This window comes from Symsagittifera roscoffensis, chromosome 1 (assembly GCF_963678635.1).
Source record: "Symsagittifera roscoffensis chromosome 1, txSymRosc1.1, whole genome shotgun sequence".
NCBI classification, from domain to species: domain Eukaryota; kingdom Metazoa; phylum Xenacoelomorpha; order Acoela; family Convolutidae; genus Symsagittifera; species Symsagittifera roscoffensis.
Window position 1 is genome coordinate 61,832,502 of NC_087062.1, and position 21,241 is coordinate 61,853,742.

General features: G+C 35.1%; 2 protein-coding genes across 5 annotated transcripts in view; one reads left to right on the forward strand and one right to left on the reverse strand.

The window, feature by feature from the left end:
* The window catches only part of LOC134846964 (elongation factor Tu, mitochondrial-like), a 448,088-nt gene that overhangs the window by 284,420 nt on the left and 142,427 nt on the right, over positions 1–21,241 (forward strand). The window contains exon 1 of one of the 4 annotated variants that reach the window (XM_063864445.1): positions 11,768–11,780. The exons of 2 other annotated variants lie outside the window; for them this stretch is intronic. The gene's annotated coding sequence lies outside the window, so the exon portion shown is untranslated. Of the gene's footprint in view, positions 1–11,767; positions 11,781–15,547; positions 15,560–21,241 lie in introns of those variants that run through there. One more of the 4 variants, XM_063864428.1, reaches the window with a different exon arrangement.
* Positions 9,016–12,587, reverse strand: LOC134847064 (Golgi SNAP receptor complex member 2-like). The gene is made up of 3 exons (XM_063864525.1): positions 12,295–12,587; positions 9,770–9,964; positions 9,016–9,497 (listed from the first exon to the last, which is right to left on the reverse strand). Exons 1-3 carry the CDS (start codon positions 12,484–12,486, stop codon positions 9,231–9,233), a joined length of 654 nt encoding a protein of 217 aa, XP_063720595.1. The 5' UTR covers positions 12,487–12,587; the 3' UTR covers positions 9,016–9,230.

The window sequence follows — 21,241 nt, forward strand, 5'->3', positions numbered from 1 at the left end:
ACGGTGCGTAGTCGGTCCCGGTATAAGAATTCTACTCAACTTGTCGTTTAGCGAAGGTACAATTCCTCAGGCGCATAAATATGCTAAAATTTTGCCACTATATAAATCTGATAGTAATTTCGATCTTAACAACTATCGTCCCATAGCTCTTTCGATTAGCTGTGGCAAAGTATTTGAAAAATTCATGCACTCCAGAGTGTACAAGTGCCTTGAGACGTTCAAAATCATTTATGAGCATCAATTTGGTTTTCGGCAAAAATTTGCAACTATCGATGCTTTATCTGAAATAACTGAACGACTAAGAATGGGTAAAGACAAAAATATCAAATGCAGTTTCTTTGTTGATTTTGTTGAAATCTGCCTATTTTATCATGAGTATCGAATATGTCTGAATTCTAAGCTTTCTAAGCTTTAATTCAGATCGCGCTTAAAAACGACGAATTTGAAAAAAAAATCTTTTTGTTGGAGGTAATTAATGATTATGGTCGGAATATTCTATGCAACTTGCACCGCTATTGGCTATCCTTATTGTATTACGCAATTCGGAAAGAATTTATCAAATCGGAATATAGACTTTTTGTGTCGGGTTAAGAACTGAATCACTTAGTATCTTGTTTCATAATGAATTCAAATTTCAAGCGTCTCCGGCACACTTTGTAAAAGTAACTTTTCGTCTTTATCGATTTAAATTTCGGTTTTCGTCAAAAAGACCTTTGTTTGTTCCAAACTAAAACTTTAGCCTTAAAAAGTAGGCCTAAATGATTTCAATAAGTTTGTGCTGATTTTTAAATTTTGCGACAAAGTGCCCTGTGATGGTAACCAAATAAGCGAAGGCGTGTTTGTGTGGCAGGAGTGTCGAAAGACATTTGAGATCTAACTGCCGAAATTGACTCGAATTTAACCAAAAACTAACTTCGTTAATTTACGCTTCAAAAATAATTGAAAAGTTTGAGAACATTGATCCTGGGAGACAGGACGAACATACCAGCCTCACCATAAAAAAAAGAAGAAACAATGATCATGGTGGTTGGTCATCAAAATACTAACTTATCAACTGAGAAGCAGAGATTAAGCCTATTTCCCATTTTGCTATTTACACGCGACTTCATAGATAGGCGTCTCGAAAAACTAGTTTATATAGGGAGATCTTAACAGCCGTCTGACAGTTGGAAAAATTAATGAACCCAAGAAAAAAACGGCCTTTTTTTTAAAACAACATTTGATTGGTGCTTTTTCGATATTTATGATTGGTGCTTTTTTGATATAATAATCAATATTTACTTTCGCTGGAAATCTGTACATCAAAATCCACTTTTTCGAAACTAAAATCAATCACATTTTTCGCGACTCTTACATTTTGCTGTTCGAGAGCAGAGTTACCGTTCCTTTTAACCAAGGAAATGCAGTGAACCTAGAAATCAATCAAAAGTAAAAAAAAATTAGCGTGAAAAAATTCTACACAGAGGCGAAGCTGCAATTTCGCAAACACGAGCGAGAAAGCGTCAGACTCATGAGCTTAAAAATGCACAAAAACTCAATTTGTGCATGTAATAATGCAAACTATTTTTTACATTGAAGGCAACCACACTATCTTTGCATGTAACAAATTAGAATTTATTGAAATTGCGGGTATTATGCATTTAAAAATTTTCATCGAGTCCAAAAATTTCTGAAACGGGATTTTACTTAATATACTGTTGTATAAAACATTTTTTTTTCCGGTTCGATAGATCAACTTACAAGCATCAACTATGTTATTTAAATAAAAATCAGATGTCAAACCCATGATATAAAAAGCTAATGCATGCTACTGATTCAAAACTGCCACCAAAAGTAGCAATCATTTTATTTGCAACTTAAATTGGAAAAAAGTTGCATCGTACTTTGAAACTACGCTTCCCGCACGTGTTAAGACTTTCTCCTGGAACAAAACCACAAAAAATCACCAAGACCTATTTAAGAGTTTTTACTACGTTCATTACTCCTAATAATTTATTACACCAAATAAACAATTTTCGACTCGAAGCGATTACTTCCAGCTAGGAAAAACTCTGAACTACCAATAATTAATTTCATTATTTTTAATGGAATTGAAATTTAAAAAATGATTGAGAACGTTTAATAAGGAAAAAAAATGCGTCAAATTGATCTGACTGTAAATGACACGGCTAGTTATACATTTATTGCCAGCTAGTCCTGGTATATATAAGGATGACAATATAAGACTAAAACTTACAAGCATCAACTATGTTATTTAAATAAAAATCAGATGTCAAACCCATGATATAAAAAGCTAATGCATGCTACTGATTCAAAACTGCCACCAAAAGTAGCAATCATTTTATTTGCAACTTAAATTGGAAAAAAGTTGCATCGTACTTTGAAACTACGCTTCCCGCACGTGTTAAGACTTTCTCCTGGAACAAAACCACAAAAAATCACCAAGACCTATTTAAGAGTTTTTACTACGTTCATTACTCCTAATAATTTATTACACCAAATAAACAATTTTCGACTCGAAGCGATTACTTCCAGCTAGGAAAAACTCTGAACTACCAATAATTAATTTCATTATTTTTAATGGAATTGAAATTTAAAAAATGATTGAGAACGTTTAATAAGGAAAAAAAATGCGTCAAATTGATCTGACTGTAAATGACACGGCTAGTTATACATTTATTGCCAGCTAGTCCTGGTATATATAAGGATGACAATATAAGACTAAAAAACTGTAATCAATAGATGCTGTTTTTTTAAATTGTAATTAAAATATCTATTTTTTGGTCAAACTCATCCAAAAATGGTCAAAACGTCATTTCTCTAAAATCTCGTGCGCGGCGCAAGACTTTTTTGTCATATATAGATTTAGGCACAGGTCAAAAAATTATAAATAGCAGAAAACCCCTCTTCCAAAAATTCTTGCACACGTCACTGCCAGTTACTATTGTTTCATTGTGCGCAATCTCAACCTAATCAAGCTTAGCGCTTCATTAATTTACATTCTATCATTCTCATCGAACACTTCTTTATACAGTGCTGACTTAAATTATCCGGACAAAACGAACAAAACTTGAATTTTCAAACGCGTTTTTCTCAAATTGGGTTAAGATTAGACAAAAAGTGAAGAGAACAAAAGTTGCTTAGAATTTCACCAGAATTAATATGGTGCCATTTTTTCTCCGAAATTCTCAACAAAAATTTTACCCCGAAAATGGGTCATTTTGGCTTTTTTCAATTAATCAAGAATTACGCTGAAACTACTTTGTTAATTGATAAGATAATTATATCACAGGAAATTTCTTACGCAGCTAAATAAAGTTTAACTAGGGTTAAGTCTCCAAAAATTTGCGCAAATTGTTTAAAATTTGTTTTTAAACAGCGATTCTGGGTTTTATATAGTAAAAATCACATTTATTGACTATCGAGTGAAAATTTTTTCTCTTTTACTGGTTTTTGGAGATTTAACCCTAGTTAAACTTTGTTTAGCTGCGTAAGAAGTTTCCTGTGATATAATTATCTTATCAATTAACGAAGTAGTTTCAGCGTAATTCTTGATTAATTGAAAAAAGCTAAAATGACCCATTTTTGAGGTAAAATTTTTGTTGAGAATTTTGGAGAAAAAATGGCACCATATTAATTCTGGTGAAATTCTAAGCAACTTTTGTTCTCTTCACTTTTTGTCTAATCTTAACCCAATTTGAGAAAAACGCGTTTGAAAATTCAAGTTTTGTTCGTTTTGTCCGGATAATTTAAATCAGGACTGTATTATAAAAATAATTGATCTGACTCAATTTAAACTGAGTTTTTGTCAATGAGGGCTGCTAAGATCAAATAAAAAAAAATAACACTTTAATTGCACATCGAAATTAATTTCAATACACAAGTGTATGTCAAATGTTTTCTGTTTTTTTCCTATCAGTTCATAAAAATATTATAACATCATTAGATACACATAGTTACAATAACAATAAACAAAACAAACTCGATTACAATTATCGATGATTACTTTTCAGCTGAGAGCTTCAAGATGGTTGGTAAATAAATGTTATTAGATAAACTTGAAGCTTTTCCATGAAACTTTACCATGAGTTGCCACAGAGGGGTCTTCTTTAAATAATAATAAATAATAATTTTTGAATTTTATCTTTGCTTTTCTGTATGTTACTATGTCTTTAAAGTTGACTTTATCATCTGTTAGTTTGTTCCAGATTATGACGGACTTTTTAAAGAAGGAATTTTCTATGTATTGCCCATTGTATCTGTCGCAGAAATATAATTTTTTGTTTCTTGTATTAATGTCTATTTGGTGGTTATCATACTCAATGTTATAATAGGCTGGCAATAATTGATGTTGTATTTTCCAAAAGTGACATAATATTTTATAGTCCAGAAACATTGTTACTGGTAATATATTGTGTTTTAGCTTCAAGTCTGAAGATGAGTTGTATTTTGCACGATCGCAGCAAGTTTTTACTGCCCAGCTTAATTGTTTTTCCAGAGATATCATTAGGTTAGCGGATATTCCACTTAAGAGAATTGCTGGGTAATGCAAATGACTAATTACCAGTGCATGCATTATCAAGAGTCTTGTTTTCACTGGCAATGGCTTTTTGATTGATTGAAGTGTTTTTATTCCGCATGCCATTTTCCTGAGAATATTTTTGATTTCATCTTGGAATGTGAGAAACTGATCTAAAACTACTCCTAGGTATTTAACATTGGTTTTTTCCTCAATTATTTTATCATCTAGAGTTATAGTATACTTTTCATCCTTTTTTCTTGAATGTTTTTTTGCTGAAAACGATGAGTTCTGTTTTTTTTTGCATTCAATTGAAGTGAGTGTTCTAAAAAATAATTTGATAATAGACTGCAATTGGCTTCGAGTGCTTTAATAGCTTTTTGTGGATCGTCATTTTCGCAGAATAGTAATGTATCATCCGCATATTGAACTATTTTACATGTTTTGTCAATTTGTTTGTTGAGATCGTTAATGTAGAGATTGAATATTAGAGGGCCAAGGACAGTGCCCTGTGGGACACCCTGCTCAAGTGTAATCCAATCGGATTCGATGTTGTTAACAATTGTTTTCTGACTTCGGTTGGTGATAAAGGAATTGATCATTTCTATAGCTTCTTCGGAAAAATTTAACCCTCTTAGTTTTTGTTTAAGATAAGTATGATCAATAGAATCAAATGCTTTAGAGAGATCCAGTAAGGAACATGCTACAATTTTGTTGTTGTCTATTGCTTTTCTGAATGCTTCAGTGCAATAAAGAATAGCGTCGATTGTTGAATATGATGTTCTGAACCCAAATTGGGTATTACTTAGTAATTTTTGGGATATCAGATATTCGTTGATTTGTTTATATAACAATTTTTCAAAAACTTTTGAAAGAGCCCCAGTTATAGAGATAGGCCTATAATTTTCTGGCAGTTCTGGATCTTCTTTTTTGTATATTGGTGTGACAATTGCTTTTTTGAGCTTGCAAGGATATGTCTTGTTTTTCAAAAACTCATTGTACAGAAATGTCAGATGTGTGTATATTTCATTGCAGCCATCCTTCAGCGCCCAGGCTGGAATTTTGGATGGACCTGGTGCCTTTTGACAATTCAAATTATGTATTTCTTTTTTACATTCAGCTGATGTGATGAATCGGAATGAAAATTTATTATTATTTCGAATTTTGCATGTAGAAGTCGGTGGATTTTGCCTGATTTTTGAATTAGTCTCATAAAAGCATCCAAGAGTTGAGAACTTGTAATTTAGTAGGTTCGCCATCTGTAAATTATTGGTTATGAAATCGCCGAAGGAATTTTTAAGTAATGGAATGAGGTTGGAAGATTTTTTTGAGTTTCTTGTATCGTTTATTATACTCCATTTTTCGCGTTCGCTTTTTTTCGAATTAAACAGTTGGGAAATAAATTTATCATCTTCGTAGTTTACCTTTGGTTTGTCGTTGCGAATGAAAATAGTCTTCTGTGGGGCACATTCTTTAATGGTGTCAGCAATGTTAGATGTGAAGATGTCGAGCATTATTTCGGGATTATTATTGCTATAGAAACTTCTCCAATTTATAGCTGATAGTTTTTGTTTGAATTTGTAATTGGAGTAATTGGATTTGTCATATATTTTACGTTTGATTGGTCTTACATTGTTGTTCAGCTTAAGTTCTGTAATGAATGCTGTTGCTTGGTGGTCGGTCTTAATTGGTGGTGTGAATACTATTGAATTATTTGTTAGATCTTTTATGCCTAGGTCGGTGATAATATAGTCAATTAGTGCTTTTGAGTGAGTAGGTGTTAATTTGTTAGTGACGTCCAGATTATATGGTATTAGGATTGTATCTAAAGACTGTTTGTCGTCTTCGTTGAGATAGTTGAGATTGTAATCTCCTAGTAAAATTAGGTTTGAATTGAATGATTGTGCATGGTCAATTGATTTGGCTAGATCTTCTAAGAAGTCTGTTTTGTTGTTTCTATTAGGATTGTAGGCCAGGTTTAATAGAGTGGTTCTATCATTTTTGTTGAGTCCGGCTTTAAATTCTATCCAGATGCTATCATACTTTTTGTGCATGTTGTTTAAGTCATGTCTTACTTTTGGGTTTAACTTTTTAGGAACCAGTAACATGACCCCTCCACCCTTCAATTTTTTACTCGATTCATAAGTTCTATCACATCGGAACAACTTACGTTTGTCATTGTCTATGGCCCATAGTTTATCGTCATTTGTATCATTGAACCATGTCTCGGAAAGTCCGAAAATTCTATTATCATTAAAAATTTTAATGAGTTATTTGAAATCTGAACGCTTTCTAGCTAAATTTCTACAATTCAGGTGTAGTACTTCCAGTTTTTTTTTATTTGACTGAATTCCATGAAGGGTCTTGGATTTGGGTGGATATCTCCTGATGTTAGGAGAGTTTTATGAAGGAACCTTTCTTGTTTTTTATAAGTCTTGCTTGTGTTTTTTATATAATAACTGTAATAGTAATAGCTTATATTATTAAGTGTAGTGCAATAGTATTTGTTCGAGTATATTGTGGCAACCCATGGAAAAAGATACTTTCCTTTTCTTTTATTCAGTACCGCATAAGCTAAGAATTGATCGCTTTCGCAGAAGCTGATGACAGATATGCTAGTTAAGGCAAAAAGTAACAGCATATCGCTTTGTAGAACAATTATAATTAAAATTACAAATAACAGTCGTTTATCAAAAAGATAGTCTTAACTAGCATTATTTAATAATGAAAACCTTGCGAGTAGTTATATGACTGCTGGTTACGATTCAGATTATGGATATAATTATTATCACAGCCCCATGACTTGTTGTTGAAATTATTTTGACCAGTTTGTCGGCCATGACCAGTTTGTCGGCCATATGGGTGCATGCGATCGTTACTATAGGGTCTATTGGTAGACCTATAAACATTTTTAGGTTGATAATTGGAAAGCAATTTTTGGTTGGAATTTGCTTTTCCAGTATAATCAGGGGCTGGTTTTATTCTCGGGAGTTTACTTGAGTGTTTGAACACGTATGAGCCGAGGCAATTGCGCAAGAATGGTATACCTAATTCATCGTTCAGGTGTATAGTGTCAAAATATAAACTCTGATAGCTATCCAAGCTTTTGATGTTTGAGTTTAGATTTAGCACCTCAAATCCCGTCGTCGATCCATACATTTCATTCAGAAAACGATTATAATGATCAATTTTGTCATTAGCATCCTCATTGTTAAGTATTGGTGGTATTTCGCAAATAACAATCGATTCTGGTGAAAATTTTGCAGTTATTAGAGCGATAAGTTCTTCATATTTGGCGCTAAACTCATCAATCGTTGAGTAAATTTTTTTCAAGATGGAGTTTGTCCCATCTTGGATTATCACACACTTAAGTTTTTTTTGACTATATTGTTCAAGAACTTTTATTTTCTCCTCAGTGGAGCTACCCCTGTATGCATGAACAATCGTATCATTGGGGAAAGTTTCAGTTTTTACCCTAGCAATTATACTTGAACCCAAAATCAAGTTTACACACTCCTCTGGTACAGGAAAAGGCGAAAAGTTTCTCACGTTTTTTGATACTTCTTTTGCTTTCGTCGATGTTGACTGTAGTTTGCCATCCTTGTCTGCTTCCGATGTTTTCTCAATAAACTCCATTATTTTACGATAATCTTCCTTCTGGTCGTACAAATCGGAGTAGATCTTGTATAATGCTGATTTTTGAAGTCCATTAAATTCTTCTTGGCTAAGTTTTTTGCTTGACATGACTTCAGATCCTGTAATCCTGCTAAATAATCTAATTACAAGGCTGAGATAAGTTTTTCTCCTCGCTCGTCTGATTCGATCAAGCAATGACTACTGATTTCTAGCTGTTGATTTCTATTGCCGATAGAGTTCTGTTGCCGAGTTCTGTTGCCGTCCAGATCAAGCAATGACTACCTGTTTTTCTGTTGATAAATATTTTCTGCTAGAAGAGTTGATAAATATTTTCTGCTAGAACAGCCGATAGAGTTCTGTTGCCGAGTTCTGTTGCCGTCCAGATCAAGCAATGACTACCTGTTTTTCTGTTGATAAATATTTTCTGCTAGAAATAACTTTTTTTTTGCTAAAAAAATTTTCTTTTTCTGTCAAATAATTTTTCTGCAAAACAGTTTTCTTTTCTGTTGAAAAGCTATAATTTCTTTTTCTACTAAATCGTTTTTCTGTAACTGTCTTTTTCTTTTTCCGAATTCGGTTTTTCAATACAGATTTTCGAATAGAGCATGTATGGAATTTTCCAAATTTTAGGGTTCGATAATATAATGCACAGATGTTTTGTTTTGATTTGAATAAGTTTTCTAGTTCAGACTAATCTCTATCTAAACGACTTTATTTTTGTTTGTAGAGAATTTCCATTTAAAGTTTGAAGGTCAAAAAGATCAAAGGCGAAAATAATGAAAAAAGAGCAAAAAAAGCCGACTGATTTCTAGCTGTTGATTTGCTCCTGTAATTTCTAGCTGTTGATTTGCTCCTGTGAATGAACCTCAAAATGAATTAAATACTACAACCAACTTTTCTAGATGTTGATATTATTTGTTCTCGCATTGTATGAACTGCAATTTGTTAAACGAAAAAATATAGTTGCAAATAAAGCAAATTGTCAATCAGTTCTTGAATGATATAAGCTATTCCCCCAATACATTTAAATTTTATCCTCCGTGATTATCCAAGGAACTACTCTTCATTTTCTTCGTCATGAGGTACCTGCTTTCGTAGATCTGACGTAACTGAGAGTCAAATACATAATGATACACGTTATTATTATTCCTCCGATGAGAATGAGCCTATCTTGTGATCCTCGTTTTTCGATCATTTTCATTACTGTAGTCGAGAGGCCTAGCGTGTTTGCGAAGTCGAGTAGTTTTCGCTGGATATCTTTCATGCTAGTTCTCTGGCTTCTGAGATGATCCAGGGCAGATCCGCCTGTGGAAAGAATTCCGTCTAACTCACGATTTGTAACCTGAAACCGAATTAAATAATTCACTGGAACAATAAATACCAACCCCGTCTCCGTCGATTTGCATCTGTCTAGTATAGTTTAGGGCATCAAATTAATCACACGAATTATGCCTGTTACAAATATCGTGGACAAAGTTAGATCATCATCAATTTGCAGCTTCAATGGTTAGCAAGTTTTGACAAAAACTCTTTGAAAAAGGACAGGTCCACAAAAATGTGAGGAAGCAAATGAGATATAAGCCTTGTCAAACTCTAGTTGGAACACTTTGTAACCTGTAGTCTGGAATTAATGTCGAGTGAGTCTCCGATGTCTATGGCCTGGTCATTAGGGGTGAACTTCCTGTGTAGCAGCTCGTCTCTCTCCCGCTCCTCCCGTTCTCTCTCCTGTCGCCTGAGGTGGATGTTGCCCAGAGCTCGAGTCACGTGATCATAGTCATACTTCAACTGGTTCACGCGCATCCTTGCGTTCTAAAGCAAAAGCAGAGGAACTTTTTGAATAAAACTGACTAGAGTACTATCAATGAAGTGGAAGAATCATCAACCTTGCATATTGATAAACGAGTTTAATTCGCATTTGATTTCAAGCATTGCCACGATATTTTGCATACTTGTTGAGTTTGTATCCATGCTCTATATTACCAAAGTGAAGCTATGTAATAACATAGCCACCAGAAAGTTGGAGTCAATGAAGGCAAAAAAAAACAAAAAAAATGACTTTTGTGCAAACAAACTTAACCCCAATTGAGAAAACTAGATCAATATGTAAAGTTTTGATCTACATATGGATCCATATGTAGGGGAATCTGATAAATAAAACAATAAAAATCAACTTTCGAGATTAGAAGTCCATCACTGCTCGACAGTGGATTTTGCCTTCCTTTTAACAAACAAAGTTAACTGGACTTGAAAAGAAACCAAAAATCATACCGCGAAAAATCAAATTTGAACGTTAACAAACTTTGAGAATTTTTATGAAAAAAAAACATCATCACGGCCTTATATAACATTCTACAATTAATAAATCTAGAAATAGAAAAAGCATAGGAGGACGAGTCATGATGCAATTGAAGAAAAACGTAAGTATAACAGAAAAATTTGCATCTGAATTACTGAAAGTATTCGGGTTTTAGTTAAAGAAAAGTAGTTTGGATAATGCTGGTCTACAACCCTCCCAAAGATAATAAAAATTTGCTTCTGTGGAAGACTTCGATAAGGTGTTAAAAATTTTAGTAAGAAAAAAAACATCGAGCTATAATATGCGATAACTTGAATATTAATGTTCTCGAAATATATACAATTTCTCATCGAAAATAACAAGGCCGATTGATAACATAAACTTTACACAGAGGCGAAGCTGAGCTTCGCACCACTTGTGACACAAAATAAGATTTTAAAAAAATCTACACAGAGGCGAAGCTTCGCTACGAAAAACTAGCGAGAACACGACAAACAGCAGCTCTAGAAAGTTCAACAACGAATCAGCCTTGAATTAGCGAAAATCGGCTAGGTATAGGATTCGATCTGCGACTTATTGTAATCAAACGATTTTGAGTCTCACGCACTAACAACTTAGCCACGCACGCTTAACCACCGCCAAACACTAGTCAAGAGCAAAGCAGCTACATATGCTAACAATTGCCAATGCGATTCAGCAATAGCGGCACCAAATACAAATTTACACAATTTAGCAAGCATTAATTTGGAATATAACAAACTGAGGGCATCCACACTAGCTTTGTAAGTAACAAATCGAAAAGCACGAAACGACATTAGGCATAGATTATGCATTTCAAAAAATTGCGAGACATATTGAGTTAGAACATTTCTGAATGGAGTTTTTATTATTGTTGTTTGAAAAAAAATAGCCATTTTCGGTTCATTTGAAAGCACATGCTATCAAAAAACAGCAAAAGTGCCCCAAAATTTGCGAGTTAGGTTAGAAAAAAAAGGTTCTTAATAATAAACTAAGCTGACGCTAGTGTAAAAATGTCGAAAAAACTAGTTCTATCAAAATTAATAAGACTAGTCTTGAAGCAAAACATGCCAAGACAAAATAGTAGGAAATAAGCATAGGAAAATAATGTACCTAGCGGTAACAAACCCGAAAACACCTTGAGAAAGCTTTTAAACCGAAAAAAAATCAACAAGACTTCAGACTTCTGAAAATTTGTAAGTCCACCTCACCCTCAAAACATACAAACACTAGAAAAAAAATTTATTACTCGTCAAATGTAACAATTTAAGACCACCCAGCCTGTATAATAAAGGCGGAAACTTATTAAATCGCAAAAAATGCAGAAAAACAAAAACAAGAAATTAGAAAATTAGCTCACTAAACCGATAAAAAATATGCCGAAACCATTTGGGCAGAATAAAGTTTTTAGACAAAAAAAAAGAAAATATACGGAGTCAAGTTTAGTAAAACTACAAACAGCAAAGGTAAATCAGAAGACTAGAATCAACTATAATGTGAAAACTTTTAAAAACATTTCTACAATATGGCAAATAAGCCGACAATTGTTTGGAAAAAAAGACGTCCTGCCAGATTTGAACCCAGGACCTTTGGCGCCCCAGGTGAATTCGTTACCTCCAGAATAAGTTGAAGACGATTATAATTCATAATTCATTATGAACCAAGACACCAATTCATTCAAGTGATTCTGTTAAATAGGTCGTTAGACCGAAAAAACGTCTATATTCCGATTTGCTAACGCTTGCCAATAGCAAGCGTAATAAAATTTACAAAATAACAAACAAAAAGAACAAAATTATTTATGGAAACATTCCGGTTAACTAACCATTCGTCTAGCAGGTGGCTCATGGCCTACTTTGTTCTCCAATTTCTGGCAGTTGGAGTTGATGACCTGCAACTTATCATCTATCTCCTGGGCCAGCTGTGCCTCGTGAGCTTTGCTGCACCTGTCATAGGTGGACAGATACGTTTTCACCTCCTCCAACTTTAGATTGGTGTCATGATACAGTGCCTCCATATGATAGTATTATGAATGAAGATTCAAACTTGCAAACAAAAATAGCATTTCAATTAGTGATTAGCGACGGCTGATACCGTGACATCCGATACATTGATGTAATCTGAAACCATGAGTGTTGAAACAAATGTAACAGGAGAGGAAAGAAGAGTTTCGACAATAACAGAGTTTTGACAACTCTCGCTACATACCATACAGTCACTGACCGCTAGCGCAGATGACAATTATACAAAGGATAGCCGGTGGCTTTGCAAGTAGCACAGGATCTTCCGGCCATATTCATTTTTTTTATTCGAGGTGCGATGAGAGGATCTGAAAGACAAACTAGAACTTCGGCCTATTTGATGGTTATAGTAAATCAAGCATATTCCACTGCTTTCTCGAAAAATTAAGAGAAAAAAAATAAATAGCGAGGGCGCTAAAAAGCTTAGCGGAAACTAAAATTTCATGGCTTATCTTGAATTGTAAGAAATCTACTATTGTAAGCTGCTCTCTCGCTTTATTCGCTCGAAGTTATAGAATCAAATCAAAAACAAAATTTTCAAACTGATTTTTGCCCGATCTGCCTACTTTTTTTTTGAAAATTTTACTATGTTCAAATTACACTTGAAAGGGCTTTAAAATGATATATCAATGATATATCACTGATATTTTCAATGGCGACAACAATAATAACAAATCAGTGCTTTTTTGAATGTATTTAACTGATTACCAATGTACCAAAAAAAACAACCTTTCCCGTTGGACTAGATGTATTTAATGGGAAAAATAACACTACGTTTCTTTTCAACTCTATGATTATGATTCCACAGAAAACGATTACCTGAGCGAAGATGTGATTTTTTTACTTGATGATGATCGCTATCTTAGCGACATCACTGAACGATTTGATACCAATTTACTGAATTTCCACGCTGTCTATTAAAAAAGAAGTTCCGGGAAATTTACAGCTTGAACTCTTTAATGAAACCTCAAGAGCCACGGCAACACATAAAAGATGAATTCACAAATTTATTGAAATGCTTCAGAAAACTCAAGATACATTTTCAAAATCCATCGAATACAACTGCAGAAGCACAACACCCATTTAACCATATTTTAGACAAACGAAAATAATTTTTCTGAATTGGAAAAATAGACCTTGAAATACAATGTTATGAAACACTTTCATAGGCATATTCTTGCGTATCTCATCATTAAGCTTGTGGTTTACGTAGCAGTATTTAGACAACCGCGAATTCATACTCGTCAGTGAGCAGACAGGTACTATCTAAACCAATCAGATTCGCGACAAGGAAGAAATTAATAACTTTTTCGTTAGTTTGCTTTCTCGATTCTGATTAGTTAATGTTGTATTTGTCTGCTTACTGACGAGTATGAATATGAGTCTAAAAACAGACCGCACTCCAGATTGGTAGTATTAATTTCATAAACGAATCAAAATTTTATTTTAATATTTGTTTGAGATTATCAGCGCAAAACTCAATTTTGGTCAATGTTTCTCGTACCAGAAACCAGGAGCAGTTTTTTTTTCAAGTAGTTAGCTTAGAGTTTGCTAGTTCAATAGAAGCTTTCATTTATTTGAGGTCATTTCAATAGATGTCTCAATGTTTCGTTCGCTTTTTGAAGCGAAGGCATAGGCTCAACAATGCAAACTGAACTTCAGCCTATTGTGGGCAGTCTTTTTTGTGGTACCAATTTACTTTGCGAGCACACAAAACATCAAACAAAGGATCGATTTAGTATAGTAGAAATAACTGACGTTCTTCGCATTACCTTTACTTAATGAGATTTTCTTAATTGCATTGGGCGCATGAGTATTTCAATTCAAACTACAGCATCTTTCTAGAGTAGTTTACGTTAGTTTCATCACCTCAACAGTTCTTCGCATCAAAAACTATACGAAAAAAAAATCAAAACTACTTGAGGCGTGTTCTCATGCTCTGTTGTTCCTTAAAGTTCCTGTCTATAAGCCGGGACAAGGCAAACAATTAATCACCAATCACCATAAAAAATAAACTAATGAAAACTTACAGCTAAGACTTATGTTGCGACCATTGCGACTGAAATGGGTGTTTCAACTTTACGCGACCGAAGAAACTTTGTGCGGCTTTGCTCGACCCAAAATGATTTAGCAGCTTTGAGCAAGTCAAAAAAGCCCATTTGCGCGACTGAAAATGATATGTTGTATTTTGCATGTCTCAAAAAACAGATGTTGCTATTTGCAGTTCTATTGCGGTTTTGCGACCAAGGTGAAGACGGCACGACACCAGCGCGGTTAAAAACTGCAGTTTGCAAAAAGTTTCATCAAAAAACCGTCGTTTTCAACTTCAGCGACAAAAGTGGAGACGACGCGATCAAGAAAAAGGCGGTTCCGTTTCGATCTAACATTCAGCATATAGACTCTAAATATAAATTACTAAAACAAAACAAAAAATTGTGGACTCATTCATTGTGGCGTGCAGTGCCCTGTTCAATCTCATGCGTTGTGCGATTTCCAAAGCAATGGGTGTTTGTGGGCCGCAGCAACAAAACGAAAGAACAAATCGAAATGACGTTTTCCTAGAATAGGTTGTTCAATGTGTCTGCCAAAAAGCATTTAGTGGAGATTGAGAAGCCCGACTTCAATTTCACCAACAAGATTTACAGAATTATAAGACTAGTGGAACCAATTAATGACTCTCTGTAGCTTGCCTTGAATGTGACACGTCTGCTTGTGATGATTACTTTTTTACACCGAAGCCGAAGTCAGATATGTCAGGCTGATTACTTAGAAACCGATGCTGCGGCAACATGCATGCTTATAGAAGTTGATACAGGCCTGAGGAAACGGAAAACATTCTTTCACAGGAGCTGTTTGATTCCTTCATGACAAAGTTGCATCGATCTACGGAACCTGTTGTCAGTTCCAGCCTATTTCGTCACTCGCTTCAAGCTATTGCGGCAACCAACCGCAGTTCTGCAATATCATAACCGCAATTAGAAGCCTTAACATTTCATTTTCTATTATCAGTTACAAGACGTTACTAGCCCTGGGGCTTTGCCTTTCTTCTTGTATTTTAACTTATTAAATAGTTTCAGATAAATTGTTGATATACTGGGACAGCCGTGGTGGTCCCCTGCAATTACTTAAAATTACTTTGACTGGATTCATTTACCACTGCTACCGCTCGTGGACACTTGTGGGTGGACACAGGTTGGTGGATCACATGATTGTAGTTGGAGCAAGCTCACTCAGAAGGACCCTTGACTACCTACCCTACGATCTAAGGGTAAAGTATCGAAGATTCAATTTTGCAAAATCGGGACTAAGCCTCAACCCAAACAACGTGTGTAAGCTCAAGAAATTGCAGTGGTTACTTAGAAACGGTTCCCTAAAATCCAGAGAAATCATTCTCTGGCACGACGTGATAAACAATAGTATCACAAAGCATCCCAAAAACTTTAATAGGAAGTTTTCCCCGGAGCAGTTAACTGAAATCACCACGAATTTTCAGCATCAAATAGCTGCGATCATATACATTCGTCAAGACGGTACCAATCACATTTTTGAAAAGTTACGGAAGACGAAACCTCTGACCATCGACGCGATAAAACGACTTCTTCCTAAACAAAAACAAAACGACATTGATACAGTTGTTGCCCTCTCTAAGCTACATCATCCCCCTCCGTCTCTTGAGCTGAAGTTGCTCAACAAAGTACTTTCGAAACGTCACAACCTCCGTTCAGTAGTACTTCAGCAAAGATCAAAATCCAGAGTACGGCCCACCAAATCAAAGAGAGCAGCAGCAAAGAAACAACAAGCAGCCCAATCCTCATCGCACTAGTTCTGGTGAGTCTGATTTTCTTGAGACTAGTCTCTCCTGAGGTTTTTAAACCTTGGAGTATCAGTCCAAGGGAATCAAAAAACTCAAGTCTTCTCTAGTTTGGTCTTCTCCTGAGGTTTTATACCTTGGAGTGTCAGTTCTGAGAAGATTTTTTTTATTTTTTTGAGCAAGATGGGCTCAGAAGAAAGACGCAGAAATGCTAGCGTCTCGCAAGCATCTGAGAAATCTTGTAAAACATGCAAAAAGCCGATCACAAACAAAAGTCAAATCTTTAATTGCATTGCCTGTGGCGATGTTATGCACATGACAAAAACATGCACTGGAATATCTGAAACTGCCATCCTTGGAATTTCGGAGATCAGCCAGAACGTCCTCCTGCTCTGTAACTGTTGTGTTGGAAACAATAGAAAAGAGTCGATGATCAACGATTTGATGCAAACCCGTCCATCCATTGCCGAAAGAAAACTAAATGAAATTGCCGAACAATTCTCTACATTTAAACAAGAGATAGATTCACTTAAGCCAAATATAGATGAAACAAACAAAAAACCACAAAACCGAAATGAGCCAAAGCAACATGCCTTAAACAAACCAGAATCAAGCTATAACGGAATCCGGATAAGAGGACTGCTTGAATTGGACTCAAAAAATTCAAGAGATAGACACGAACACGACTTGGAAGAGGTGAACAAACTGTTTGCGTTCTTAACAGTTGAATCAAAAATCACAGATTTAAAACGTTTAGGAAAATATGAAGAAGGAAAAAGGCCCTGCACAATAGTTGTAAATGTTTCAAATGAATGGCAAAAACGACTGATACTAATGTCCTTGGCAAAATTGAAAAACTACGACAAAACTCTTTTAGTGTCAAAAGAGCTCAGCCCAAGTGAATTTCTGATTGAGAACAAACTTCTTATGAAAAGACGAACAATGATAGAAACTGGCGTATCAGCTAAAAACCTAAGGCTAAGGGAACTTGTCCTTTACCGATATGACGAAGAAAGTGGAAATTGGAAAAAAGTCGAAGAAAGCAATAGACTACCTACTGCTAAGTATTTTAAAATTTTATGCCTAAATGTCAGAAGTATTTTAGACATCAACAGAAGAACAGCTCTATCAAATGCCATTTTACAAACAGACTACGATATACTATGTCTCACAGAGACATGGCTGGTAAAGGAAATCCCAGATAAAGCTCTGCATTTGGCTGGTTTTAATATAATTCGCATAGATAGAAAAAAACTCCACTCACGGAGGTGTACTCATGGCGATAACTCATTGGAAAATGATGCACTCAAAGGACGAATATGAAAATGCAGTGTTAAAAAAGCTCATTGAACATGACTATGAACAATTATTCGACTCCAAAAAAAGCAGCTTGATGTTTTATTAACAAACAACCCTGGAGTGATACTCAACTGGCACACGGACCAAACAGCAACAAACGCATACAGCATTGACAAAGTTTCATGCTCAGATCATTATGCTTACTCTGCAACAATTAACATGGAAGCCAGTACCAAAGAATTAAATAAAGGTGAAAGTCTGGCATTTAACAGAGCCGATTAAACGACAATAAATCAAGAAATAAAAGACAAACCTTTCATACCGATTTGTTACAGTAATGTAAATCAGCTCCTGCGTCAGTGGTATGCATGGTTATGGGACAAAATAAAGAACAATGTACCCAAGGTTACATCACACAGATCAACTCTCCCCCGTGGGTGACACCAAGTACGTCTCACATGCTAAAAAGAGTACAATACTTAAAACGGCGCTTTGATCGGCAAAACAAACCTACTTTAAACAAACCTACTTTAAGCCTTGTCCTAAAACACAAAAAATTGGAAAAAAAATCTTTAAATAGCATTGACTGAAGATCAAGCAATTTATGAAGAAACAGTAAAAAGCAGTAGACGATTGAGTGACCTACAAAAATACTTGAACAAAATAAGTAGTTCCAGGCAATATCCCCAAAAAATGTTTTACAAGGAAAAATCCACTAGAGATGACACCAAAAAAGCTACATTTTTTAACGAATTCTTCATCAGTGTATATCAAAAGGAATCAAATCCTAACCCTCTCGCACAAAATACAAACTGTTCTCCTTCAGAAGAAATCTGTACAAAAATACACATTGAAGAAACCAAAATCGAATTCATTCTCAAAAATCTTTTAACAGATAAAGCATCAGGTTTTGATGGTATAGGTAATATAATCCTAAAAAATCGTTCTGAAACTCTGTCAAAGTTGCTCTATCTTCTCTTCCGCACATTCATTAACAAGCGGCTCTTCCCGAACTACTGGAAAACAAGTCAAGTGGCCCCAATTTTTAAAGAAAAGAACAAGGCGTCAGTTGAGTGCTACCGACCAATTAGCCTTTTATGCTCCGCCTCGAAGGTCTTCGAAAAAATTATCTTTGATAATATATACCCCAATGTTCAACCTTTTTTGGAACACGCACAATACGGCTTCCGGCAAAAAGGGTCAGCAGTACTACAAATGGTACAATTTTTGAGCAAAGTATATGAGCTCTACGATGACAAAAATGTTCAAACACTATCAGTCCTTTATCTAGATTTTTCTAAAGCATTTGATAAAGTTCCTCGTAGTATCCTACTCGCTAAACTACGGAACATAGGTCTAGGCATTCAAATACAAGACATAATACAAGACTATCTAACAGATAGAATGCAATTTGTGAAAATCAATAAAAGTTCATCAACTCTGAAAGAAGTAACTAGCGGTGAACCACAGGGCTCAATTCTTGGCCCTCTACTTTTTCATTAACAACTTTCCCAAATGCATTGAGAATTCGGATTGTTTTGGCTATTGTGACGATATGAAGATCTTGCCTACTGAAGAAATTCATCTGCAAAAAGACACGACAAATGTTGAAAAATGGTGCAAAGAAAATAAAATGCCGCTGAATGAAGATAAATGTAATCTGTTAAACCTCAAAGGGAAAATGGAAGTTACACTATTTAATACAAATGTTGATACCGCAAAGACCCAAAAAGACTTAGGTATTTTAATGTGTGACAACCTTTCGTGGTCAGTAAATGCTGAAAATCGCATATCAAAAGCAATGGGAGCTTTTTACAAAATCAAACGGAATATCTCGAAAAAAACTTCATTTAAGTCAAAATTAAACTTATACTGTTGATACATTGTACCAATCATAAGCTATGCATCGCAAACATGGTATCCGAACAAAGCAGAATTAAGACAACTAGAAAGAGTACAAAAACGAGCGACTTCTTGGATTACAAATAACTTCAAAATGAGTTATACTGAAAGACTGAAACTTTTAAAGCTCCTTCCACTCTCAATGTATTTTGATTTACACGACATATTGTACTTAGTTTCACTACTAAAAAATAAACATGACATTGATTTGAATACAATTATTCATAAAAACGAATCACGAACGAGACAAGCAACACGTGGTGAGATTGCTGTTCATGCAACAAGACTGAAAAAGTCAAATGAAAATTATTATATACGTTCTAATACGCTATACAACTACTTTAGCCAAATTGTGGACTTCGAAAATCAAGATTATGCCAGCCTGAAAATATCTCTAACAAACACGTATTGGAAATTCTTCAACAGAAATTTTGCAGAAAACAACTTGTGTATGTGGAGAATTCTTTGCTGGTGTGGAAACTGCAACCCACCGGGAAAAATTATGAACTTATAAACGAGGGTTCAAAACCCATGGAGAAATCATCCTACTACTACTACTAACCAGGGTAGAGCAAAAGATTAAGGTTTCATTGATTTACTGCTGCACTTCAGCACTCCGATAATTGATTTATTACTACTCACTAGTTCATCCGTTGATTATATTAAATTTACTGTTGATTGTCTCAACAATTTGTTTTTGAGTTGGCGAGAAAAAATCTAACTTCGGTGCGAACTCATGCAGGTTTCTGATGATGACGAAATTCGACTGAGGAAGCTCATTAACTCAGTTACTTCAGACCTAGTTGATTGCTTCTTTACTTTGTCCTGCAATCAAGCTGAAAACCCGTGAGTAGAATTTGTCATGAAGTCTCTTGCAAATACATTCGAGCGGTGAAAGGATGAAAATCAAAATTCTGCTGTAAGCAGAATGATGACGACAATACTTGGGCTTGGAGCAACACTATGTATTTTTTAGTGTACTTGTGAAAAATACAAAGAAGAATATTGCGGGAAACCAGAACAACTTATAGGCAAGAGCCGATTTCCAGACCCCGCTGGCAACTTGCCTCACTATCACGTTCTCATATGGTGTGAACCAGGTACTTTCTCAGAAAATAATTCCACACAGTGTCAAAAAGACAACTAACAACAAGCTAAAAGAAACTTTTGAGAGCAATTTACAACTCCTGGTGTCGTATGAAGACATTTCCGATTCTGATCTCTGTGTCCGCAGGCACGATTGCGAAAAAGCAATTATATATGCTTCAAAAGAGCTGAAATAATTAAATTTGCCGAACTCCTCCTTTCCCACAGAGTCAATGAAATTGGACACTTAAACTTAACCGTTCCTGTCCGGATCTGCCGTAAAATTTCATGAGCTAGGTCTTCTTGAGTATGATGACCAGGATCGTGATTGGCTTCATCCGAACACTGTGCTCAAACTTGAGAAACATAAGTATGCTGTCATAACTGCTGAAACTTAAGTGCCCACAATTTCACATTTGTTCCTGTTAACACGCTATAGTACTAACCTCTTGGCAACTAATCTACAATTGAGCTGCTCCTATTTCACGTATTAATCTAGTGGAGGAGCATGCTGAATGCAAAGTAACCGCAGGCAAAGACGGCAAGCATTCCCGTTGAGGTTCGATGGCATTCTCAACCGATATCTGTGAAACATTTCACGGAGGAGGTTGACAAGAAGCGTGAACGACCAGAGGAAAAAAAACGATTGCACT

Bases quoted from the DNA above. Each gene is read 5' to 3' on its own strand.
- LOC134847064 (XM_063864525.1), bottom strand. From the start codon at position 12,486: ATGGAGGCACTGTATCATGACACCAATCTAAAGTTGGAGGAGGTGAAA. The intron at 9,965-12,294 runs GTTAGTTAACCG...CTTTTGCTTTAG, and splicing joins AGCCACCTGCTAGACGAATG to AACGCAAGGATGCGCGTGAA. The intron at 9,498-9,769 runs GTTACAAAGTGT...ATTCGGTTTCAG, and splicing joins ACATTAATTCCAGACTACAG to GTTACAAATCGTGAGTTAGA.